General features: G+C 26.0%; 2 protein-coding genes across 2 annotated transcripts; one reads left to right on the top strand and one right to left on the bottom strand.

Annotated features, from left to right (window-relative positions):
* Positions 1-2,361: 2,361 nt before the first annotated feature.
* LOC145836315 (kelch-like protein 25) lies at positions 2,362-3,528 on the bottom strand. Its single transcript, XM_082944131.1, has one exon. The coding sequence runs from the start codon at positions 3,526-3,528 to the stop codon at positions 2,362-2,364; it is 1,167 nt and encodes a 388-aa protein (XP_082800257.1).
* Positions 3,529-16,117: 12,589 nt separating this feature from the next.
* On the top strand, positions 16,118-25,367 carry LOC145846678 (small ribosomal subunit protein mS34-like). Its single transcript, XM_082953339.1, has 6 exons — positions 16,118-16,187; positions 20,879-21,010; positions 23,297-23,425; positions 23,657-23,734; positions 24,517-24,669; positions 24,922-25,367. Exons 1-6 carry the CDS (start codon positions 16,149-16,151, stop codon positions 25,024-25,026), a joined length of 636 nt encoding a protein of 211 aa, XP_082809465.1. The 5' UTR covers positions 16,118-16,148; the 3' UTR covers positions 25,027-25,367.
* Positions 25,368-26,639: the final 1,272 nt, after the last annotated feature.

The raw sequence follows: 26,639 nt of genomic DNA, 5'->3' as shown, positions 1-26,639 counted from the left end.
AACCTAACTAAACTTCTTAAATAATTCAATTCATAAAAAAAAAACATTTCCTTTTTCTTTATGTTTCATTAATTTTTCATAAAGGAGGTAGAAATTTTTTTTAAAAAGATATAAAAATTACTTTTTCCAAAAATGTCGGTCTTTTAAGTTATAAAACTGTTAAAAACGGTATGATTACAATTGGAATACACTTTTTCATGGCTGCTAAAAAGTTGCTTTAAAGTAATTACTAATTATATGCTTATTAAAATGTACCAGATTTTGCAAAAAAAAAAAGACTTTAAAGGTTTTAAAAAACCAGTCAATATGTAATTTTAAAATACAAATTAGTTACTAAGTATTATTACAATTATAAGGACAAGGCTTCAAGTATCTTCTTCATTTTTATAAATAGTAGCTTAGATATAATTTAACTATCATAAAAACATTTATTTATTTTTCTGTATGGGTTTTTATAACATAAGTTAAAATATTTTTGACAATAGAGGATTTCTTTAATACATATATTTTTTGTCTCAATGTCAGTTATTTAAAAAAAAAATAAGTCAGCTCCTGTTTTAGATATTCAATACTTCTAACATATAGTGCACTTAATACATTTTATGTAGGTTAATTTTCATTTTATTCAAAAAAGTTTATGAATTTATAATCCATAACAACTATAACTAATGCTGCTGTTATAACTCAAAGCTTTTGCTTATTGTGCTTTTCCAAAGTTTTTTTATCAGTAAAAATGACTAAACTTTAATATGCTTTGTCTATCGAATGACTATGAAAGTTGACGTTCATGTACAAGACTGTTTCATTGTATTCTTAATTGTTAAGTACGAATTATAAACAATAAATAAGTGAAAGAAACTGGAAAACTAAAGCTCAACTGTTGCGTTTTACTTGCCATTGATGAGTTTTTAGAAAATAGTTCACGAAAAAATGAGTTTCATGTGATACAGTTCGTAAAAAAATATTTTTCAATGTTTGTTTTTAATCAGGTAATAAGTTTTTCGAACTTTAGCAGTTAGCAACTAATACGTTTAATAGAATACTAGAGTGACACCTTTTAAATTTTCATACACCGAATTTTTCTTAAGAACGATAGTTTTAAAAAATCTATTTATTTTAGATAATTTTGTTGATATTTTTAGAAAAATGTGTTTTCTAAACTCAAGGCAATCTCGGTAGTAGCAAATAAACATTTGTTCTAAATGTATTATTATTATATATCAATATAAGTCTTGTTTTTTTCTTTGGTCGAAAGTTTATAATCGTGAAATAGAAAATATTTGCACAATCTATATATAATTTTTTTTAGTTTTTACAGTATTTAAAAATAATAAAAACAGCATACAAGGTATTTAGTTTTTTTCTAATGTTCAGTTTAAACATCAGAGTGTCCAATAAAAAGTTTAATAATTTTTTGGTTTGGCGGTCCAGATTCATATGCTCGCACTTTTACCTTTCGCGGGCCGCAACTTGTCGACTTCTTTGTTTACTCAAATATTACTGCGTAGGCAAAAGATATATTTCAGTGTTTGAAAAAGAGTACTGTTGTTTTTCAAAGTTTTTACAATCTTTAAAGTGTAAAAAATTAAGAAAAATGTATTTTCTAATGGTTTTACAATAGAAAAACTTACTTGAGCAGCAATTATAGAATACAAAAAGTATCTACTTACTTTTATTTTAAATTGAAATTCTTTTAAAAAAAAGTGTGATTTTAGAAATAAATGTGTTATAATAGTTAAAAGCTTTAATAGTTTTCTGATTTTTAGCTCTTTTAATACTAAAAAGCACAAGCATTATTCATAGTAAGTGCCGTAAAACTTAAAATATATGTTAGTAAATATTATTAACCATTGACATAGAATGCACATGAACAACTGTTAGTAACATTTTTATTTTGATGAAAACGTATATAAATTCTAAGATAAAAGCACAACTAATAAAACAATATCAAAAAAAAAAAAAAAAAGAAAATGGGGATGGGTTTGTACCAGGACACTTGATGACGTCATAGCAGGTGAGAAGAAACACAAGCTACTTCTGGTATAACTATCTCTTGTTCCTAAGAGTAACTGTTTATGACTTTTTTTAATTTTGTTACATAAAATGCGTTTAAGAAAACCAAAATAAAAAATAAAATTTTAGGTAGTTGATGCCGCTCTGCAACCTACTTCGTCTCAGTTTTAAACCTGTAAGACATAAAACGATTAAGCAGTATAATTGCATGTTTTAATCTTTACACGAACATATTCTAGCATCTGATAGGGGAAAGTTTCAAAATTCAATACTAGGTAATAACTTTTTTTCATGGTCAAAATAATCTTAAAATTCCAGCGGCAACCATTAAATGACATAATATGTTCATCAATAAAAAGGTAACTTCACGCAAAAGCTTGCATTTTTAATAAATTCACTAGGTTGCTGCGACCACTCATCTTTATCGAAGTCATAAACAATCGCAAAAGAGTTGTATAGAGAAAACAGAAAAATTTTACTTCCCACGGAAATAGCCGTGCTTCCGTAAATTTCCCACGGAGAAAACAAAGAAACGAAAACTTTGGAGCTGTTGTCGAAAACCTCACACGAAAGCTCATCGTCGCATCCATCGCCGAACACGAACAACTTGCCTTCCGCGACAACCAGGTCGTGATCACTTCTGGCCTTCACCATGGCCGGCATACGCGTCCAAGCGTCCCCGTCCGCGTCGTAACATTCCACGCTCGACACGCCCTTGAGGTTCACCTCGCCCCCGCTCACCCACACTCTTTCCTCGAACACGGCGCAAGCGGCCCACACCCTCTCTACGAGCGTTCGAGCAACTTCTTTGAACCGACAGTCGTCGGCGGTGAACTTCAAACAAGATCCTGTTAGACCACCGATGACGTAAATGCCGTCCCTAAACGCGCATGCGCAGAACTCTTGGTTATTTTCATACATTTCGCCTACATTGACCCACGTGTTAGTTACAGGTGAGTATTTTTCAATCCCCGATTGGTTCCGTCCGTCATCCTCTTCCAACTTGTTGCCGAACACGTAAACGCAGCCTTTGAAATGGATCGCTCGAAGCCCGTATCGTTTTTCCTGCATTGGAGCGAGGACTGTCACGGCGCTGAAATCGGACGCGCCGACTTGCTTCACGTCTCGTAGCCCTCTCCCGCCTCCGAGCGCCATCACGCTGAACTGCTTTTGCGCGCAGTACCTGCTTTTGTGACTGATTTCAAGGTTGTTCTGATCAGCAACACTCTTAGTGGTCAAGGCTTCCTCCAACACCGACCTGCACTCTTCAGCTTCAGTGAAACACGAACGGTTGTTTTTGAGGCGCTTCAGCGTGCTGTCGGGCAGCAAGCAAAGACGAACTTTTAGCAGCAGCTGCCGCCCAAACTTGCCGCGCTCTTTGAAGTCATGCTTCAGCCAGCTTTCTATTGCCTCGAGCACTTCGAGTTCTGAAGTGATGAAAAGCCCGGAGCTTGAAAATATTTTAGAGGCAAGAGTTAGAGGCAATTTTAGAAAATTTCTACTTTCAACTACCATTGAAAAACAACGCTCTAAATAGCGAAACGCTGCTTTGTACAGACTTGTTAAGTTAAAAACATCCGCAAGTTGATAAAAAAATGCAACACTATGAACTTGTAGCTTTTCTTCATTCAGTTTACAGTTTTTATTCAACAGGTTTTCGTTTAAACAAAACTTGCTTGCCATTAAAGCTAAAATTAGTTGACTGTCATCTAAGGTTGGAATCTCTAAAAAAATTAAAATAAACGTGAAAGTGTCTGTAAGAATTTTCGTTTTGCATGAAGAGAACTAAAATTTTATAAAAAGTTAGGTTTTGTAGGCAAACAAAAATAGTACTGTAATAAATAGTTTTTGAAGCTATAACAAAAAACAAATACTATATTTTAGAAAAATAACATTCAGATATGTCAAGTTTACATTATTTAACGTTTATTTTTCTTTTTAATTTGTTATCTGACGCTTGACGCAAGCTAGTATCCTTGCTGAGCTTGTATAAGAAATGGTGCTCTTAAAGCGTATCGACTACTGATTTTATCAAAGACATAAGTTTTTTCAAGCAAAGATAAAATCAAAATCAAACACTATTAAAATTATTGATGTTCTATTGGTTAGATAAACACAACTAAAGGTTAATTTTACCAAAAACAAATGTTTTTTTTTTCTAATTTGGAGCTTAAAGCATAAAGTTCGAATGACTTGTAAGGTAGTGTCTGTTTTTACTGGTGTTTGTTCTGTTCTACTAATGTTTTTAAAGTATATGAAAACTAAATAAAAAAAACTTAACAATTTAAACCGATTAAATTGTACTTGCAATTACAGTGTTATTTTGTAAACCGGTTAAAAATTTGTTATAAAGTTATTACATTTTGAAAAAAACACTAATTTCTCTTCAAAGAATCTAAATTTGAAGTTCCATGTTTTGTTCACTAGACACACTTAATTTTAATACTTTACATATTGAAGTTAAATGATTTTTAATAGTTGTTATCGTGCTAATAAATTACTAAGAAAAATAACTTAGTTGAACGTTTTAAATATACTTGAATAAACTACACTTCACATGACCATTTATTTGATTTCAATTAATTGAATTTGGAAAACATACTACAGCGTTATAATTTTAAGCTTAATTGAAACATTTAAGTGTCTGAAAGAACTGGTATTTCAGATTATTTGTATAAAAAAACGAGTGTTTGAAAACAAACTTATTAACTATTTTTTGTATTTAAATACGATTATATTCAAAAAAAAACTTCGAAATTTTACCTAAAAGCAAAAAATAAGTTATAAGCTTTCCAAATAAACTTTAAACATGACTTTTTTAAAATGCATATGTTGTTAGTTATTACAAAAAAGTTATGAGTTTAAGTGATTTATGTAGTTTGAAATAACATACGACTTGCCTAAACTAATTATGTACTGATACAGCGCTTATCTACTTACCCGGACTTCACTTATCCGGACGCTCTTTTTATCAGGACAGTTTCGGTCGTGAAGAGAATTCAAAAAAATTTTACTACTAAAAACGAACATTTTTTCTGATACAAATTTTTAAGCTCTCATGTTGTAAGAGAGTTTTATTTTAAATTCCGTGATTCTTTGCCAGAAAAATGGAAAACTATAAAAAAGACGTCTTTTCTTTTATTTGTTATGTGTGGTTTGTTTTCTTTAAATTCACTTTAAACCTAGTCAAAGTTTTTCGTTTTCTTTTTGTTTGTTTTTTTTATCATTTAGAGAGATAGGTTTACATATTTTTCATTTTTACCATTGTTTTTTGTTTTTAAAGATTTTTTCAATGAACAAAAATATTTTTAGTTAAAAGCTAGGGCAAGTGGGCCTACAAATGATAAATTATACTTGTTTGACCCTCAAAAAACGTATATCGTTGCAGAGAGTTAGTAAGTCTGATGTTTTTTACCTTAGAAAAATAATTAGATAAATTGAACTGAGACTAAGCTTTTATCATTAAAATATCTATTACTCATAATTACTGTTAAATAACGCCTTTATTTTTTGTTACTCATTGCACAACATACAGTAGTTATATAAATAATTTAAAAGTATGATTTTTTGTACTTGTCCGGACATTTTAACAGAAAAATCTTGCCCAACATGTCCGGATAAGTGAATAAGCACAGTAATAATTAAAGACATAAAAATAGCTTTAGATACAAACATACTTACCTAGTTCATTATCATTATTGTAAGAGCTGCAATATATTTTTTTGAAATAATTCAATCCAAGTTGCTTTGTACACTTTATAAAATCTTTGTATTTACTACTTTCACAAACACTCAAATCGTGATCCACTTTTTCTGAGTTATTTTTACTTTTATCATTGTTTTCCATTATTCTTTTGACTGAGAAGTTTTGACAGTATTTTTATAGGGTTGTATTTATAAGTATACCTTAAAAAAAAAGAATTAGTCTCTTGGATGTTTATAAACCAAAAATTAATATTGTATCATTTGTCTAAATGTGATAGTTACTGAGGAAACGGGTCAAATATGCACAAAGGGACACTTTTACACAAAGACCTTTTTGCACGATGGTTTTTTTTTCGAACGAAGAAACTTTTGCACGAAGGGTCATTGTGCACGAGGATAAAAAAAATAAGAAAAAAGAAACGAGAAAAAAGTAAATAAAACGATAAATTAATAAAAAAAAGAAAAAAATACCGACCGAGGGTAAGGGTTATGGGCAACAGTGATAAAAAAAATAAATAGAAAAAATTAATTAATAAGAATTGATAATCAACAAAAAAAAACAGATAAATAGAACATAATATTAGAAATGACTTAAAAAATCCCAAAAAAAATTACCGACAGATGGTATATGTTAAGGGTAACAGTGATAGTAGAAAAAATTATAAAAATTTAAAATTATAAATATTAAAAAAAAAGGTATTTTTTAACTCATGCGAAAATGTATTTTTTCAAAAGCGAGCGAGCTCTCTTGCAAAATTGACACCCTACAAAAATGGCTTCCTGCAAAAAATTCCTTTCGTGCAAAATATTTCCTTCGTGCATGTCAGACACCTACTCAGTAATTGTTGCTTTAGCCAAAAATATAAAAAGTGTTTTGTATGTGCCGTTCTATTCTTCTTTTTAAATATTTTTAATAATTTTTTACCACAAAAATTTATCTTTGTTTCATAGTTTTACATTGTACTGCACAAATGTTAATCTTATATTTATTTTAATTTGATGAATATACAGAATCATAAAAATTCAAATACATCTATGTTTTTTTAGTCTAACATTATTATCTAAACAATTAAAAAACATTTTATTCAATGAAAAGTAATAGTTTTAAATCCTTTAAAAAACAATGCTCATAAAATAGTCACCACACCTTTTTGTCATCAAGCAACGCATAACTAGTAATATAAAAATTAGAAAAAAAATTAACCACATATTAACTTTCAATTTAATTTACTTTTCAAGATTACAATCAAATAAATTAAAATCAAGTGTTTTTAGACGTTTTAAAATCTTGTTTCAAAATGTATATATTTTATTCTCGCCGTACAAATTAAACAATATATATAGCTACAAAATTTTTAAACTGATTGTTGCAAGTTATTAATGTATACATTTATAGTTAAAACACTTTTAACTTGGTAGCTGTTAAATTTGCACGTGTGCACAAAATTGCACGAAGATACTTTTGCACAAACACACTTTTGCACGAGGGGATAAGGTTACACGGAAATATTTTAGCACGAGTTAAATTTTTTTAAATTATTTTTATTTTTTATTAATTTTATTTATTTTTCTTTTAATTTTTTTTTACTATCCCTGTCATCCCTAACCCTTACCCTCGGTTGATAAATTTTTTTTTTACTATAAATTTTACCCCTAACCCTTATCCTCGGTTGGTAGCTTTTTTTAATTAATATTTTTCTAATCAGTTATTTATTTATTTTTATTTTTACTATCACTGCTACCCCTAACCCTTACCCTGGGTCAGTATTATTTTTCTATTTATAAAATTATAATTTATTTTTTTTATGTTTTTTTCTTTTTTTTTTATGATGCTTAAGGTAATTTATACTACTTATAAAAACTAGGCATGACTTTTAGTGGTTATAATTTGTACTTAGATACATATACTAGTATAATTTTATTTTTAATATTTTTAGATAATTTTTTTTTTTCTTTTAAATCTTCCTAATAATATGTGTATAAACGGCTATAATTTTTTTACTAACTGTTAATATTTTGCACAACTTGGCCTTAATAGAGTTTTTTATGATTTTATTTTATTTTATGGGCTTGAGTTAATAATTCAAAAAATTTATAAAAAACTCTATCAAGGCCAAGTTGTCAAAAATATTAACATTTAGTAAAAAAAAATATAGCCCTTTATACACATTTTACTAAGAAGATTAAAAAAAAAATATTATTTTTCTTTTTTACTCAAACTCATAAAATAAAAAAAATATAAAAAACCCAATTTTCTCTAAAGGGCCTCACTCAAAAAACCAAACATTTATCCAATGATTTTTTTTTTAAATAAAGACAAAGGGCCGTTCTCTAGAAAAAAAAAAGTTATTAAGTAGCTATTAAGCTAAGGAAAATAATTAGATCCAAAGTTTGGAAAATTTTTAGAATATATTTAAGCTAACTTCACACTCGTAATATATTTTGATATAATTTATATTGAATAACATACAAAACACTAAAATATAAAGAACATCATACTTTATAAAACACTTTAAATATGATCAAAACTTTTACACAAGAATAAAGTTTAACAAGAATATACTATAAAAATGTATAATTGAACTGAGATTCAACTACTTTGAATTATAATAAAAACATTATTAGTAATAAAAAAACTTTCAACAAACAATATGATAACAAATAAGTTCAGTTCTAAAACAAAGTCTTGAAGGTCTTCACTAGAATATCACTGCAACCACATTGTGAATGTGAATGGTCTTTATATAGCTTTATCTTAAGAATGTAAACTTATTTCAGGTCAACTTACTTTCTGGTTGACTAATTTTATAACATTTGATGTTAAACTAAATGAAAAAGCAGTGAAACCAGTTTTCGGTTACATAACCACAAAACAAATTTAAAACGTACAAAAAACACCATAACATAGATGTAAAACTTAACAACATAAGCTAAATCTTAACTGAGCCAATGACACCTGAAACAAGTCAATATTACCGATGATTAAGCATTTTCATTAAACATACAAAAGTAAATTCTAAACGTTACGTTTTTTATCATATTTATTCAACATTTTTTACTACAAATCTTCTCAGTTTCGCATTTCAAGTTTGTCTTGAAAAGAGAAAATGAGAAGATTTGTAGTTAAACATGTTGTCTTAAAAATCTATAGTTTTGTGACTATACTTACAATAAAAAATTTTTAAGAACAAGTTTTCAACTAAAAATCTCTTGATTTTACATGTTTATATTTATATTTCTTAAACTGCAGTAAAACTTGCAAGAATAATTTTTTTTTTGCTCAAAAAATCACAAAAGTCTAAATAAAACAATTTTTATTATATTTTTTCTAACTACACTTTGATTATTTCTTTTATAAAGAATAATTTTTACATGCTGTTCTAGAATTTTATTGATTTAACTAGCTTTACTTTTATTTTTCCACCGTCAGCATAACAAACTGTGTACAGTGCGACTCGTTAAAACTAAACTGTATATTAGATACAATTACCTCTTAATCTGATGGTTTCTTGTCTTATAAAAAACAAAAGTTGATTTAAATATTTAAAAGTTTTTACTAACAAGTTCTGGCAGTTAAGACATCTTTTACGCCTTAAAACTTATCACTGTTTTTTACTTTTTTTTTTATTTTTAGTCATTTTTATGACACAAAAGTCTAAACTTTTCCTAAAGTTTGTTTTTACCTGATGAAAGAGCATGTATCTTGTTAAAGCTTGTCTACTACAAGCCGGTCTGAAAATTCAGCATTGTATACAACCTAATATAAAATCAATGTGTCTACAGTCCACTATATTAAAAATTTACTTAAATTTAGTTGCATTGCACATGTAACCCTCATCACAAAGAACGCTTTAAACAAACTCAGATATATTTAAGATGGTAAAATTACCCTCTCTTAATGCAAATTTAAAACTGTATTAAGTACGAAAAATTATTAAAGTATTTAAACTATTTAAGATACATTTATATGATTTTGTAAAATTTTAAGAATTTTATTTAAAATTACTCAACGTAATCTATAATCTTGCTAAGGGAAGAAATGCTTCTTTAATATCTTGAACTAAATTTGTAAAACATAATTTTATTTTAAAGATTACTGTATGAAAATAAAATCAACTCTTAGCCACAACTAATAATTCTATAGATTTAAATAAGGTAGCAAGTATTCCACTTCTTTCGAAAAACAGCATTTAACATTTTTAATAAAATCTTTAAAGAAGTAAGTGTTAATAGTTTTGTTATAAAGTTTTATTTAGGTAAAATTTTAAAATTTACATTAAATATTGATCTTTTTATTCAACATAAGTTTAGTGTACTAAATAATTTTTTCTAATTTTAAGTTCTGATTGTTATGGTTCATTAAAGTTGGTCATACTTTTTTTATTAACAGTTCAATAATTTAATTTTAGATCTAATTAGTCTGTAGTACAGACTAATTACTCTGTATTGTGGTGTATGACTCAATAACTGAAAGGTTCCTTTGTACACCAGGTCCTTAAACCAGACTTTTTGAGCGCTTTTTTATCGTTCTATAAACAATATAAATATTAAACACAAATTAAAATCTAAGGCATTTTTTCAAACGTCATATGTTGATTAAAAATTATTTAGAGAGCAACAAGGGCGTGTCTAGAGTATAATTTTTTTTAGTAGGTTGCACAATTTTTTTTAGTAGTAGAGTTTTTTGAGGTAATTTTTAATAGGACACTTTAACAAAAAACTCAACTGTCTCCAAGTAGCTATAGAAATCTTCTAGTGTACATGAATTTTTTAAACTTTAAAAAATTTATAGATACAAATATAACAGGTTGTAAAGTCTCTTAAAAAGTCATTTACGTACATTTGTTGTAAATACTGATTGGAAATATTAAAATATTTTCCCTGATAAACACGCTTTGGCAAAAAAATATTTTTTTTTACTAATTTTGTATTGGGTGCTTTTAACAAGAAAATCATAAAACTTGAAAAAAGATGAACTTTTAAGACGAGCATAAAGTTAATTTTATAGACAAATTTATAATTTTTCAAAAAACATAAAACTTTAATGTCTATTATTTTCCTTATCTTAAAAGCTATCTAAAAATTTTTTTTTATCTTAGAGAACGCACCTTTGTCTTTAATTTAAGAAAAAAAAATTTGGTTTGGGGTTTGAATTATTTCATGGAGCCCTCCAAAAATAAAGGTTTTTTTCGTTTTTTCTATTAAAATTGCTTTATAACCAAAAATAATTTTTTTTTCAATTTTTTTTTTCATTTCCTTTAGTTTGCATGTTATTTAAACTCTTAAATAGTTATTTTATAAATAATGTTAATATCTTTTACGATTTGGCCCCAAAACAAAATGATGTATATTACACTGTCATTTGCCTTGGCCATTTCCTAGATAAAAAATTGATAAAAGGAAAAAAACAATTAATAAGAATGTAAATTACAACAAATTTAATTAAACTATAATAATTTAATATATAAATAATAAATAAATTATAAAAAACTGATAAAATTCAAAATTTTTCAAAAAGGTAATGCTTATTTGATGATATGAAATACAAATTGATTTTTAATTTGATTAAAAGACAAAGATTTTTCTTCTAAATAAAATAAAAACAAATAAAAAAGTTAAATTAGCATTAAACAGAAGACTCAAATAAACGTAGTTTATATTTCTATTGTGTTTATAAGACACTATTGATTATAATATCCTTTATTATTTTATCTATGTTATTAAAGGTGTTTAGCAAAACAAGTGGATCCAGTTATTGAATAATTTGTAAGCTAGTCATTGTTGAAAATGTGATACTAGACAGCTAAAGAGACTTAATACTCTTAGTTGTAACTTACATGTCAACAATATCATTTCAAAAAAAAAAGAATCTAGAGCAGGATTTTCAAAACTTTTTTTCATAAGGCCACTTTTACAGAAGAAAAGAAAAGCTATGGTTTCTCTGTAAATATTTCAAAAAAAAAAACTAACATTGATTACACCTAAGACCTTTTACATGTGCTGTTCATCATCAACTTGAAAATAAATAATGTAAGTTTTAAATTATTGCCTTGTGGCTCCCCCTTTTACAGCTTATGACCCCTTAAAGTTCTGAGATTTTCCAATAGTCTATAAGTTAACTACCCTTAATTATGCATATGACCTCTTTTTTTTGTCTTAATTATCAACTCAAGAATATCTAGTGTAAGTTTTAAGTTATTGCAATATGACCCCTTCCCTGTGGCCCTCCCCCTTTGTTTTTGTAATATCCCACTTTAGAAAAGCTTTAAAATAAAATAAATGTTAAGTTGTTTACACTATTTCTTCTACAATACTGATAATTGAGGAAAATATTTTGTAATAAAAATTACTCATTTGAGTTCCTCTTTCTTTTAAAATTGGTAGATTTAAACCTGTTGCAGTGAAAGTTGTTGAAATATCACTTACCTTTTAACAGGTATTAAATAGTATTACAAAACAGGATTTAAATGTAACAGCTTAAGTTATAATATAAGACCTGATGGTAAATACTATACTACATAATAAAAACTTCTTTAATTTATTTCTTTTCATTTGAATATTATTTTCATTGTAATAAAAAACAATAGTATTAAAATACAGGATTTAAATGTAACAGCTAAAGTTATAATATAAGACCAGATGGTAAATACTACATATTAAAAACTTCTTTAATTTATTTCTTTTTATTTGAATATTATTTTCATTGTAATATTAAGCAGAATTCAAGTTTGATTTAAGTTTAGAATTAAAATATTCAACTTATTTGTTAAAGTATCTTAATAAGAAATATGATCTAGTTAATTTAGTTACAATTAATGAGTGAAGTTGAGCAAAATGGTTCTAATAATTATAAAGAGTAGTTATCCGTTACTAATACTCAGCAGGTTCTTAACTTAAAGTTGTTAACTATAACTAAAAAAAAAGCTAAAACTGATAAAGTTACAACAGTAGGTTATATCCTTAACAAGTTCTAGCAAAAAGTATTTTTTTACATTAAGTTTTTTAGCTCATAATTTTGTATTCAACACCAAGTGCATACGTGAGAAATGTGTACTTCAGCATATGATTACTATTTAATGCACATATATTGAAAGTTTTAGGACCAATTAATATAATACACCATTATGATATCATTATTAAGAGCATAGGGGGGTTAACCCCTTTTTTAGTTTTTGATCTTATTTTATATAGTTTTTACTAAGCTACAAGTTGCTTTTACAGATTTAAAAAATTCAAAATAATCTTTGAGATATAGCCAGTCAAAGTCGGAGGCAACAATAGGATCCTTATGGGAGGCGCAAACTAAAACAGCAAAAAATGGTGTTTACCCCCCTATGCTTTTAATTTTTATAAAATCCGTTGAGTTTTTTTACTTGAAAAAATACTATGACAAAGCTAACCAATTTATTCTCCTTGATATGTAGTCAGAACCTTTTTGGTACCACCTGATTTGATTTTTTTTTTGGTTTGATAGTGTAGTGTTGCTTAATTTGATACTTTTTTATTTTAGTTGTTACTTTTAAACTGTTCACAAATCAAAAGTCTAATTTAATGTTTGTTATCTTTTAATTAGTTTCAACAGCTGAGCAAGCTTGTTAGTAAAAAAATGTTTTCAAGTTGTACTACTCTGTCTTGATAAAAACTTGTTTATTTCATTAGTGCTACTTTTTTACTTATATTTTTAAGAAATTTTGGTATTTTTATTGTACAAGGAGTTTATAAAATGTTGTTACTTTTTTTAGCAGTTTAGTCAGGGTTGCCCTACACTCAGGGTACTCGGATAACTCAGGATATTTTGAATTTATAGAAAATCTCAGGATGACTCTTGAGTCCTGATAACTCAAGAAATTTTGCCTTTTTTAAAACTTAAGATGGCCCAGGACAGTCACAGTTCATTTTTGAAATCTCAGAAAAGTTTTGAGATTTTTTTAAAATCTCGAGAATTTTTTTTTCTTAAACTAGAATGTAATTTAGTTTATCCAGTTGTAATATTTTGTTATTTTAGATAACCAATTTTGTTCAAGAAAACAAATTTCATTAATTTTGAAATGCTTATTTAAGAATACTTTAGCCTTGTGTCTAGTTCAGTTCTTCACTATTTTTACAAACAGCATTGCAATTTTTGTTTTAGGTCTGAAATAAATATTTGTCATGAGTTGATTTATATAAGTGAATTCTTAATGAGGTAAGATTTAAGCCTGTCAGCTTAAATGTCACAAAAAATCAAACAATTTTCTATTATATATTAGATTTATAAGGTTACATAAAATTATCCACAAAGTGTTTTTCAATCTCAATTGATTTTAACGTTGAATCTTTGAAAACAGTATTGCTCATAAGTTAAGAGAACATCTAATGCAGAAGCATGCTTATACAATATTTATTTTAGTTAAGAAGAAAAGTTAAACATAGGTATAAGTAGTTTGAACCAGAGGCAATTTTTTTCAAGAACTCAGAAAAAATCAGGATGACTCAGGCAGTTTTTAAGGTCATTCTGGGTAGTTTTTAGTCACTCAAAGTAGTTTTTTTTTTACATTAAGAGTAGCAAACATGTTTAGTTTCCAAATTTGGTAATCATTGTATAATTTTCAAAAATGTTTTACATACAGGGTTGCCACAAAACCAGGAGTCCCAAAAAAACAAGTTTGAGAAGTTTTGAAAAAAAAAACTTGAAAATCCTAAAATTTTAATCAATTTCTACATTTTAGATAGTAAAACTTAAATTAGACAAGAAAAGTCTCTCATAAAGATAAACATTTTTTGTCATCATCAATTATTATTTCAATTTTAAACTGAAAATAGACCCAAAAACCTAACTTTCAAAAAACTGGAAGAAATTCAGAAAACCTGGATGAAATTTCTCAAAAACCAGTGGCAATCCTGTATATAATAATCCTAGGTTAAAGATAGTTTCAAAAAGTATAAAACTACATTTCAAACCTTATTAGGTTACTGTAGGTAAAAAGTAAAATGTAGAAGCCACAACTTTTAGTTCAGTTTTTAAGTGTTTTGTTTAAACTATGATAAATAATAGTTAGTGTTTAGCTAATTTAAGTTTATTTAGTTTAAAGTTCAGAAATTTATTTAAATAAGTATTCTTAAAAACTTCAATTTTTCTGACTAAAAATTTGAAAAGGAAATATTTTCAAAAAGTTTCAAAATTCTGACCCAATATCAGATAATATTAAGTTTACTTTCAAAAGTGTTGAAGTTGTAGTAAATTTCATTAATTTATTTTACAGACACATTTTGCGCATTTAGGGTGATTATGACGTCATAATACATCAAAAGCAGTTAATATATGTTTAAATATATGTCAATAAGTATACGCTTTCATTTAAGACATAAATTATAAGTCTAGGACATGTATAAGTGATTATATTACTGTTTAATTAAAAAAAATTAAAAGTATGTGATTTTTGGGGTTGAAGTTAGTTTTTTTTGCAGCAGTTGTTTTTTTTGAAATTTTTTGAATTTTTTTCAGATTTTATTAATGAATCAAAAAAACGTCAAAATTATAATGACTTGAATAAATATTACAATATGACCAAAAAATGTGCCATACTCCCTACCCCTAATTTATTTGGGAATATTTAAAAAAATAACTATACAGCTGTTTGAATGTTTTCTTAATATTTATATTTTGTAAAATTATTTTTTGTTCTTAATTTAGTCTGATTTTTCTAATTTTTACAGTTTTTATTTTATTTACTAGGTACTGCAGGTGACTAAAAAAAACTTTAAAAATTTAAAGTTACTTTGTTCTTTAAAAGAGGAAATTTTAGCAAATGTTCACTAAGTTTTAATAAACTTATTAAAACTTAAACGACTAATATTCAATTTTATGCATTTGCTTCATTCATAATTTTTTCAGTGTTTTTAAAAAGAATACAACTTAGTGTAGATTTTTATAAGTATGAGAACTGATTCCAAAACTTATATCAGGGTTGCTACACACTCAGGTTAATGAAAAAATAAACTTTAGATGCATTATTGACTTAATATTATTATGACTACATTTTGTCTTTTTGTAACAATATAAGTACTTTAAAGCAATTGAGCTTTATTAGCTTTTTTTAAACTTTATTTCAAATTTAATAAAAATTTCAGCTAGATTTGTGTAACTTAAGCTATTATTGGTCTTAAGAATAGCTTCTTTGCTTTGAAGAAGACGTAATTATGTAATTTATAAATCTTTATATTTCCTGAAATTTATATTTCTAAACCCCTCTAGTATTTGTATAAGTTTCTTTAAAATAAGTGCTCAAATTTAAATGAAAATAAGAAAGTGATGTTAACAATTTTTAATTTTTGAATGTCATTTTTTTAGAATTCAAAGTTTTGTTAGTTCAAAAACTTAAATTGTTAGTGTAGAACTCAAAAACAATATTTTTTTTACAGAAAACCTTTTATTTTTTTAGAATTTTAAAATGGCTCAAAAGTTTGCCTCTGTTGAAAGAAGAATACTTGTAAGTAACTTTTTTTTTTCAAATGATTAAAAATAATAAGGGAAAAAATACTCAATAAATTTCAGACAATATTTTACACTTGCCTTCTTTCAGGCTTGCTTAAAATTATAGATAATCAAGATCTTCTGTTTTTGTTGAATTTTTTTATATAGAGTGTTTATATAAAGTTAAATATTATCATTTTAAATACTTGTGACATTATAATAAACTTATATTTTAACTGGAATTATAATTTTCAAGTAATTAGTTCTTTATTAAGTCACCTTTTTCATTTTAAGATAATTAACTAAATTATTGTTATTAATTTTTTTTTTTTTTTTTAGTACATAGTGAAAGACTGGCTAAAAACCTTAAATCCTGTAAAAACCTTAAATTAGATAATTTAATCTAAAAAACTTAGAATCGTGGAATTTTGAAGATACTTGGAAAAACCTGGAATCTTGAACAGAAATCACTAATAAACCTGGAAAAACCTAGAATTCTAAACAGTTTTTACATTAAAGTAGCAAAATTTCAATTTAAGACTTAAAATCTATCATATAGATAAATTTTTTTTTGAACTCATGAAATTTTTTTTCATTAAAAAACACATTTAAAATAGCTTCACAGTATATTTTCAATTTTGTTAAACTATTAATACAATTTTTTTACTTTAAACTTAATTTTAAACTAAATATAGACCTAAAAACATGGACTTTCAAAAGCTGGAAGAAATTTTTAAAAAAATCAGTGGCCACCCTGAGCATTTAGCTGATTTTAATTATGTTGTTTATCTTGAATTACTAAACATAAATTAGAATATTAGAAACTGAAACGTAATTTATAGCATGAGTTAAAAGTATTTTAGTCACTTTGAAATAGAGAAATAAAACATCTAAAGGTAAAAAAAACATTTAAGAAATAAAGGTTTAAGTCTAAGTGTGTGACAAAGTTTATGTTTACTTATACACCTTATAAAGATGTTCTATTGTATATAGAATTTTTTTCTAAGTTATGGTATGCAGTTTTATTTTACTAGATATAAATATTATTTTTCTTTCTACCTGTTTTGCAACCATAAAGTCTGCAAAAAAAAATCATAAAATGCAGGGCTGCCACAAGGTCAGAAAAAACTTAAAAAAAAAAGACAAAAGTCAGGAAATGTCATAAAATTGGATAAATTAAAAAAAAAGTCAGCTTTTGTCTGTTTAGATAGTAATTACAAAATTATTATTTTTTAAATGGTAAAAATTAATTAAAAATCCTCTAAAGACAGACTAAGGTTGCAAAATTTTCATAAAAATTTACAAAACTACTTATTTTCCAATACCTTTGTCTGGTAAAATCTGTAAAATATTCTTTATAAAACAGCAATGTTTTTCTATTGATATATTAAAAAACTACCCTACTTTAACAAAAAGTTTTTGTATGCTTAAAAGTATTAATTATTTGTGGCAAAGACACTTCCATAGTTAAACTAAGATATATACACAATAGCTTATCTTGCAAAGTTTTAGAATGATTTTGAAAATTCAGGAAATTTTTAACAAAAAGTCAGAATTTTTTTTCAGCTCCTGTTTCAACCCTGGAAATGTTCCTTGCATTAATAGAAATAATCTTATTGTAACAATTTCAAATGAAAATCAAAAAAATTATGAATAAAATTAAAAAAAAACAATATTTTTATAATGTTTTTAATAAATAAAATGTTTTTACTTGAGAAAAAAAAAATTGATTAGTTAAGATATAACTAAGAAAGTTTTAAAAGGTTTGCTTAAAAACTGTAGATGAAAATAGATTTTTATTGAAATAGTCTTTTTTTGCCTTTTTACTTCGGTCTTTCCATAAAGAGCCTATTTATATCTTTTATTTTCAACCCTGATATCTTAAAAACTAATTAGAATTTTACAAAACACTAACAAGTAACTGCTGGCTAAATTAAAGATCTTTAGAATAAGATCACCAAGGCTTAAATGAATGAAAAAAACTACTAAAGAAATTAAATTCAATGCTTAATTTATGTTTAAAAATTTAACTGTTTTGTTTTTTATGAAAATGAAATATAAACAAATGCTCAAGATTTATTTTTTGAAATTTAAGCTTTTGTTTCACTTATGATTTGCTTAATTTATGTTTTATTCAGGGTTGCCACTTTACCTGGAAACATGGAAAAACCTGGAATTTGACAATTTAGGATAAAATAACCTGGAAAAACCTGGAATTTGAGAAGTTTTGAGAAAAACCTGGAAATTTGATCAAAAAACCTGGAAAGACCTGGAATTTTAATATCTTTAACATTTTCAGTTGTAAAATTTTGATTTGACACAAAAAATCTATCATATAATTAAGATTTTTTGTCATCATCAAAAATTTTTTTTTTTTAAAAACACATTTAAAGTAACTTTACAGTATCTTTTTAATGCTTTTATACTATTTTACACAGTTTCTTTAATTGAAATTAACTTAAAACTAAAAATAGACCCAAAAATGTATACTTTTAAAAACTTTGAAGAAATTTGAAAAACCTGGAAAAAAATTTGAAATAATGAGTGGCAACCCTGTTTATTCTTGTAAAGAGTTTTTTTTTTAATATTAAAGCACACTAGACTCCCAAATTTTTATATTTATTAAGTGATAAACTATTTAAGTTATTTAAAAGTGACTCTGTAAAAATTGTCTTTCAAATACTTAAACAACTATAACACTAATCTGATTAAACTATAAAATGGTGTTTTTTAAGTTGTATAACTTATAAATTAGCATATTATTAGTTTTTTTAATATGTTTATTAGAGTTAAACATGAATCTATGATTTCTTTTGGTTACAAAACTACATTTAGACAATTATAACAAGTATTTAGTTTTAGAGGTAATATTACTAGTTTAAGGTTTTTATTTATTAACTACTATTTGAAAATTTACTACTATATAAATTTTTTTGAGTCTATAATAATAAAAATATGAAACTTTTAAGTTAAGTTTATAGGGGTAAGGCTTTTTTTAAATCTGATCACATTTTAAGATCTTTAACTTAGCTAGCAGTATATCATACTGTTTTATTTAATTTTGAACAGTTTTTCGAGATAAAAGGGTACAGACTGATAGCTTGAAAGTTTCTTCATGTAAGAATCAAGTTAAAAAGACTAAAATGATTTTTTTTTTATTATAATTTTTTACTATTTTTTAGTAGTTGTTCTGAAACTTTTTCACTTAAACTTGAATGATTAATCTGACTATTAATTAATGACTATTTTAGATGATTAATGCTATTGTAGAATTTTTTTGAATAAAAATGTTTGTATCATAAAAACAACAATTATGTTACAATACAATTTTCTCTTAAAATTCAAGAATGCTTAAAAAATGAAGAAAACAACTAATAATATTAAGTTTTTCTAAACTCCAACAAATTTGTAAACAAAATTTATCCTTCTTATGTTTTTATCTTAAAAGTTTTCTTTACTAGTATGTTTAAAAGTTATTTGAATTTTTTTTCTTCTATTTAAACCCCTACAGATTATAAATTATTAAGTAGAATTTTGTAAATGTGTAACCTTTTATAATCAATACATAAGTTTATGTATTGAAATTTATTTTGTTTTGATTTTTGTGCATACTAAGTTATATTTGATCATACAGGACCATTTGTGTGTAATTTTTTTTTTACAATGTTAGGTTCAGTTTTTTAATAATCATTGAATGTAATTTGTTTGTTTCTTTTTTCGTGTGTATTGTTTAAGCGGCTCAGATTTTAATGCCGTTTCCATCTTCGCACAATAAACTCTAATAAAAAAAAACATTGATAATATATAAATTGAAATAATAAAAACGGCCGATGTTAGTTTTTGTATAATAAATGTTGGACTTCCTTACAAACTTAAGTTTTGATAATTTAATGTTATAGTGTTGTTTAAGTAGTTGTTAGGTTTACTAAAAAAGATGTTAAAAAATCATACTACAACATAAAATAAAGATTTAATAAAATAGAAACTGTAGGGTTGCCACTCACTCACGATAACTGATATTTATAAATTTTAAAAAATCTTAGGATGAACTAGTGTTACTCTTTAAAAGTTTTAAACTGAGACTGACTGAGAATAGTTTTTTTAATAAAAAACTCAAGATACTTTTAAGATTTCTGAAAATCTTAGGCCAGTTTTTTTATAGATTTTGATTGAGATTTACTTGATTTAGTTTCAATACTTTGATAGTTATAATAATTTTGTTAAAGAACTTTAATTTTCATGATTTTGAAAAGTTTAATAAAATAAAGGGTTTTAGAAACTCAGGATGACTCTGCACAGTTTTAATTGAAAGAGTGGCAACCATGAAATTTTAATAATTAAATTGTCTAATTATAATTTCAAGTGGTTAGGTAAAAATCTATGAAAAGCTAATTTACAAGTAGTTGTTGACATATAACTTGACTTTAATTTTTTTCTACTAGTTTTTCAAGTTAGAAAGTTATTGTCAGTCAGGGATTTCTGCTTATCAGGCTGTAGTTTGCTAAGCTCTACTTATCTTTTTTTAATCTCTGTTTAAAAATCTTAAAGAGCAAGTGCCATAGATATACAATTGTAAGTTTATGTATTTTTTTAATTCTTAATATTTCTTGTATTTCTTGTAACATAAGCTACAATAGTTGTCACAATTCGATTAATTTTTCTTGTAGTCACTTAACACTAAGCGAATAAATTATTCAAATTTCACAGCACTACATTCAAAAGAAGTATGCGCCTCCATTGAGCTTATCAGAACACTTAACAAAAACTTCAGTCGTTCCGTCACAACTCGATTTGAAACGAGCGAAAGAAGAATCAAGGATGTTTCAGATTTTGTCTGCAGTTAGTTTTCCTGAAAACGTTGTTGATTTTTATTGATGAGTATTACTTATGACATTAAAATCAATTAAGATTTATTGAATATTTTTGTACATGTTTTATTACATAGATTGTATAGCTTTATTATTTTATTATAGGTGTATAAAATAGTTATAAAAGTATTCAAACATTAATTGCATGTTTATTTATATTCTTTCTTCGTTTCATTGGTGTTGTTCAAATTTTAGAATCAAATTAGTTTTTAGGATTTGTGAACCATTTGTTTTTTTTTAATCTTAGTAACTTTTTGTTCCCTTTTTGTTCTCAAAACTTTATTTAAGAGTATAAAAGTTTTTTTTTCATTGTTTAATAAGCAATGAGTATAACAAATACTTTTTTAGAATATGATTAGTGTGAATAGTTAAAAAAGTTTAAAGAGTTAAACGGACTGTTGGTTATTTTTAGTTGAAAAATCAAATTATATCAGTAAGAGTTTGTATTTTTAAGATAGTCTGTTTACGAACTGATTCAATTTTAAAAGTTTCAATTTTTTATAAAAATTTTAAGATTACAAGAATTGAAATTTTAGAAGTTTTGTTAAGAAAGCAAAATTGGATGCAATTGATTGGTTAATATCAATTAAATAGTTCACTATTACAATACATTAAAATGAATAAACTTATTTGAAATTAAAATTATAAACTTATCTTTTACAGACTTGCGATAATCCAATCGTAAACATTATACAACCAAGAAAATGTTTGTTTGTATATAGATCTTTTATGAATACGCTTTTATTTCTAATTTGATTAGGTAAAATGTGAATAATATTTGAACATTATTACATTTATCACCATTTTCTATGTAGTATAGTTTACTTTAAACTTAAGGGTGAGTAATTATTTTAACAAAAAAACAAAAATAGTTTTGTGCTTCGTTGAAAACACTTTTGTGAATATTGAAATATGTTCAACTGATTTTTATTAGTTACCACTGTAGCTCACAAGTAGAATTTTTATAATATAATTGAATATACTGCTACTCAATTTAACAAATTGTGTATTATAATAAAAAAAAAACTTATTAACACCATTATTTTTTGTCTTTTTTAAACTTTATATAAGTTTTAGTATTGGTATGTAAAGATTTGTCATTATATGTAAAAAAAACTTTTTTAACTATCTACCTAAACTGGATTAACTGGTCACATCTTGCGAATCTGTGCACTCCTTTGGTTAAGCATTTTGGAATTCTTAAAAAACAAAAAATTGAAAGTCTTCACTATTGTACAAATTAAATTTATTGTATGTATTGAATTAATAATACATTTAGGTTGTTTATAATATTTTAAAGGCTGAGTCATTTAAAGAGATTCTTAGATTTTATAAAATTATTTTGTTTGACCTATGGATAAAATTTTAACTGGGCCTTAGTGTACCACAAATTTTTATACATAGTTTAAAGAATTCTCTAAAAGAAACATGATAGTCTGACTTTAAGCCTACTTTAATACCTTTAAAAAAAGCAAGTTTTAATGTTCAATTATTCACGATATAAATGGTATAAAGTTTCGTTTCAACTAATAAATATCTTATTTTTAGCTAATTCGTTCCTTTACAAATCTAATACCATGCAAGACAAGTTTAATATCAGGTGAGCAAAGAAGAAAATAGAAAAAGAAAAGTTTGTATACACATATATAATTTTTATTTAAGAACTTTTCACGTATATGTACAAATTGAATGAAAACTATTTTGTAAACAAAAAAAAAATTGGAAAAGTCCTTAAACTGTATTCATATCAAATTCATTGTAAGAAAACAGCCAATATATTAGGTATATTTGCTACCTCTCGTTTAGCTTCGTTCTTTCGTTTAGTTACGCACTTTTACTGTGGACACAATGTGCGTAGATTCGTGAGAAATGACTGTAATAAACTTTAAAAAGTTACCAATTATGTTATGCGTTTAATTTTATAGAACCAGTTTAAAAAAATGACTTAAGTTTAAACATTATGATTTGTTAAAATTTACATAAGCTTTGATCCTACCAATTCGATCATCAAACCACAAGTTTTACGGTATACTGAGACCCGGGTTTCGTTCTTATTGAAACTTGGCAGTCAGCCGCAACTGAAAAAATTTGAGCCACACTATTATACCCTACCACCAAAGCTTTGTGGTCTGATTATTGTATTGGTAATAATCAAACCTTATGTAACTTGGGCTTGTCTCACAGCCTAAGAAAGTCCAGGCTTGGGCTCTGTCATACTTTCGCGTCTTCTTTGTAAAAGTGTTTTCAATCGTTCCAGCTTCCCAACTTCGGCATAGGAAGGTTGATGGTGGACATCAATGACAGGCACCCGTGGGAAGACAACATGGGCCACGACGGTCCCAGCTTCTGGCGGATCACCGGGGTTCACGTGGACCACACCAAAGAAGTTTGTGTTACAGCAAAATGATTTTTTTATTAAAATTTTTGTTAATGACATCTGAAATTTTTAATTTTAATTTACTTATAAGCTCTTTGGCGAATCTAGTTTTTGTTATTTAGTGATACTTTGTTAATATTTTAAAATGTTAGTTGAGATTAATTTAACTAAATTTAACCAAAGATTCAAAACTTTATGTTTTTTAAATATTAAACTAAATTACTTTTGTTTTACTTTCAGCACTTAGACTACGGAATAGCGTTTGGAATATACACAGATAAGGGTTATTGCACTGGCTATCAGCAAGAAATACCAAAGGTAGTTTAAAATTTATCTTGTTTATATATATTAAGTAGAGATTATGTGCTCTATGGAATTGCATACTAGCTGATGTAACACTTTGATTTGTATTTGAACAAGCTTTGAATAGTTAATAGTAAAAATAGTTTGTTAGTGACATTAAGTAATAAAAAAAACCCACATTAGAAAATCAACCTGCAAGTCTACTGAATTAATTGATGCAAACATTAAGACTATTTGGTTTATTTTTACTTTCAAAGGCATATTGATGTTAAGAAAATAGCAGAAGAAATGTTTCTTAAGCGTGTATTGTTACCAACATGCACCAAGAAAAAATGTTCAGAAAATTTGTATTTGCATTGATTAACAAAGTAAGATCCATTCAATATCTAAAGTATTTATGCTTCATAATGTAAATGTCATGGGTTAAGAGTATAAACTCCGTAAAACTAACCATTACTTTGGCCTCACACTATAAAGATCAGGAAAAATAAAAGCAAGAAAAACAGACAAATCTGATACTAGAACGCCTCATAATTATGGGTTTCAAAAGTTCACGAATGTACTAAAAAAATCAATTAGCGCTGTGCATAAACAATAATTCAGAAGTTTTTAATTATAATAAACTTGTAACTTATTTCGTGTAATATAGGAATTATATTCGCTGCAATATAGGAACACTCTTTTCCAAATTTAAATTTTATAAGTACTACGTCTTTAAAAAAGTAAACTAGAATTCTTTTTACAAATTTATTTCGTGTAGGTTTGCATATTACTACTCTTTCGTCAACTTTTACCAGGTGAACCAACACAAGTGGAGGTTGGTGCCTCGCATCGCGGAAGACAAGTACCTCAACTACGAAGTCGAGCAGCCCGGCCACAAGGAACTGCCCCTCTACGTGAAGTACCCGCCTCTGCTAGACAGGATGCTAAAAGCCGAACAAATCAAAAAGGTTTGCGAATTTTTCTCTATAAATGGGAAAATTGTTCAAAAAAAAAAGCTAACTTAGATATATTTCTACATTGTGTAATTAAAGGTTACACAGTGTTTTAAAATTTCCGATGGATAACTCTATCTTTTATTTTATTTTTATTATTTAGGTGGAGTGTTGATTTTATATTCTTTATTAAGTTTAAATTGTTCTTTCCAGATTTTGATTCATCTTTCTGATTTAGTTGATTGATATTGTAAAATAACATAACAGGGAGTTGAAAAGTCTGAAGTGAAAACCCCGATGCTGAAATTGATGTTCGAAAGGAATCCGTATGAAAATGCTCAACAAAAACTAGAAGATGGTACTCTAGTATGAATTGTATAAATTTCCTAGTCAATTATAGATAATATTATATATTAAATATGTGCGTATCAGTTTTTTAATAATAACGATGTTTTTTCGATGTTATTATGCTATAAGAAATTTTAAGAACAATTAATTTTTGAAACATGGAATTGTACAATTTTTAAAAAAATCACTACTTTTAAAAATTTATCTAAAGTATTTAAATCTGGCTTTAATACTTTTTGAATAATTTATTGTACCTACCACTTTTGTTATTATAAAAGAATTTAGGTTTGTAATAAAATTTTTGAACTTTATTTTAAGCTAAACAAAACTATGTGGGTACTTATTATAAAATTAAACTTTAAATGTCAATAAGAAATAAAATAATTAAAATGAAAAAGTTTAAATGTTTTGCAACAGAATAAATACAGTTTATAGTTAAATTTCAAAAAAAAAGAAAAATTCATATATTTGTTTTAATAAAGTTATTGTTTTTGATTAAGATAGTGCATATTGGCTAGTTTATATTTAGATAGTTTGAATTGAAAATATTTTTTCCGCCTAAAATATCAGGTTTTAAAACATATTTTAAATAGATTAGTACTTATATTCAATAATTTAAATTTTCATAGTTATATTTTTCAAGACTCAAATAGAATTTATGATGTAATATTCGTCAAAATACAATCAGAAGCGTTGTGTTCTGAAAAAATAAACAAACTGACTCTATTAATAGAGATTAGATAACACAGTTGATTACCTGATAGTTTAAACTTTTGGCAAAGTCTAATATAAGTAAAAAATGTTCTCCGAACGGCAATCGCCCCCTTTCAAATCATATTTGCAGCCACCAGCGCAGTTTTTTCAAGTTTTACTCATATTTTGCAGATAAAAATATAAACAAGTACTAGAAAAGCTAAAAATGGAAAAATAAATAAAAAAGAACCATGTCGAAGACACAGTTGGTCATTTGTTCTACAAAAGAAATTTTTTGTATTATAACATTCACTTATGAAGTTTAGTATTAACCATTAAAGTATTTTATTGAATAATACAAAGATACTTTATGAACTGATAGAAATAAGAGCTATTCGTTTTTGTTTTGACCGTTTAATTTGCATTTGATGATAAAATAACTTCTGTATAAAAAATAAAAGACTTATAAGTTCTTGTAACCAAATATTTTTGGTTACTTAATAAAGATTACTTATTTCGGTTAGGACATATAGCAAGGGCGGTTTTAGACTGTTTTTCTTGACTCTGTGCTACTCATTGAAAAATATCTAATTGTCATTTAAAGACGATGTTTAACCATACAGTAGTAGGGTTGCCACTCGGTCAGGAAATCAGGAAAAGTCAGGAAAAAATTAAAAAAATGACAAAAGTCAGGTAAAAATGGGGGGTTTTGAAAAAAAGTCAGGAAATTTGATAAAATTAAAAAAAAAGTCAGATTTTGTCAGTTTAAACTTACAAAACTCCTTGTTTTCCAAAGCCTTCAAATGGTAAAAATTAATTAAAAGTCCTTTAAAGTCAGAAAAAAATTTCAAAATTTTCCTATAAATTTACAAATATATTTAATTTTATTTCCAATGCCTTCATCTGGTATAAATTAGTAAAATATCCTTTACAAAACTGCAAAA

This window comes from Thalia democratica, chromosome 1, assembly GCF_965202585.1.
Source record: "Thalia democratica chromosome 1, ktThaDemo2.hap1.1, whole genome shotgun sequence".
NCBI lineage: Eukaryota > Metazoa > Chordata > Thaliacea > Salpida > Salpidae > Thalia > Thalia democratica.
This window is presented reverse-complemented; position numbering and strand designations above follow the sequence as displayed.

Excerpts from the sequence above, each read along its gene's own strand:
- LOC145846678 (XM_082953339.1), top strand. The coding sequence starts at position 16,149 with ATGGCTCAAAAGTTTGCCTCTGTTGAAAGAAGAATACTT. Across the intron at positions 16,188-20,878 it reads CTGTTGAAAGAAGAATACTT|CACTACATTCAAAAGAAGTA; the intron begins GTAAGTAACTTT and ends CAAATTTCACAG. Across the intron at positions 23,735-24,516 it reads ATCAGCAAGAAATACCAAAG|GTGAACCAACACAAGTGGAG; the intron begins GTAGTTTAAAAT and ends AACTTTTACCAG.
- LOC145836315 (XM_082944131.1), bottom strand. The coding sequence starts at position 3,528 with ATGGTAGTTGAAAGTAGAAATTTTCTAAAATTGCCTCTAACTCTTGCC.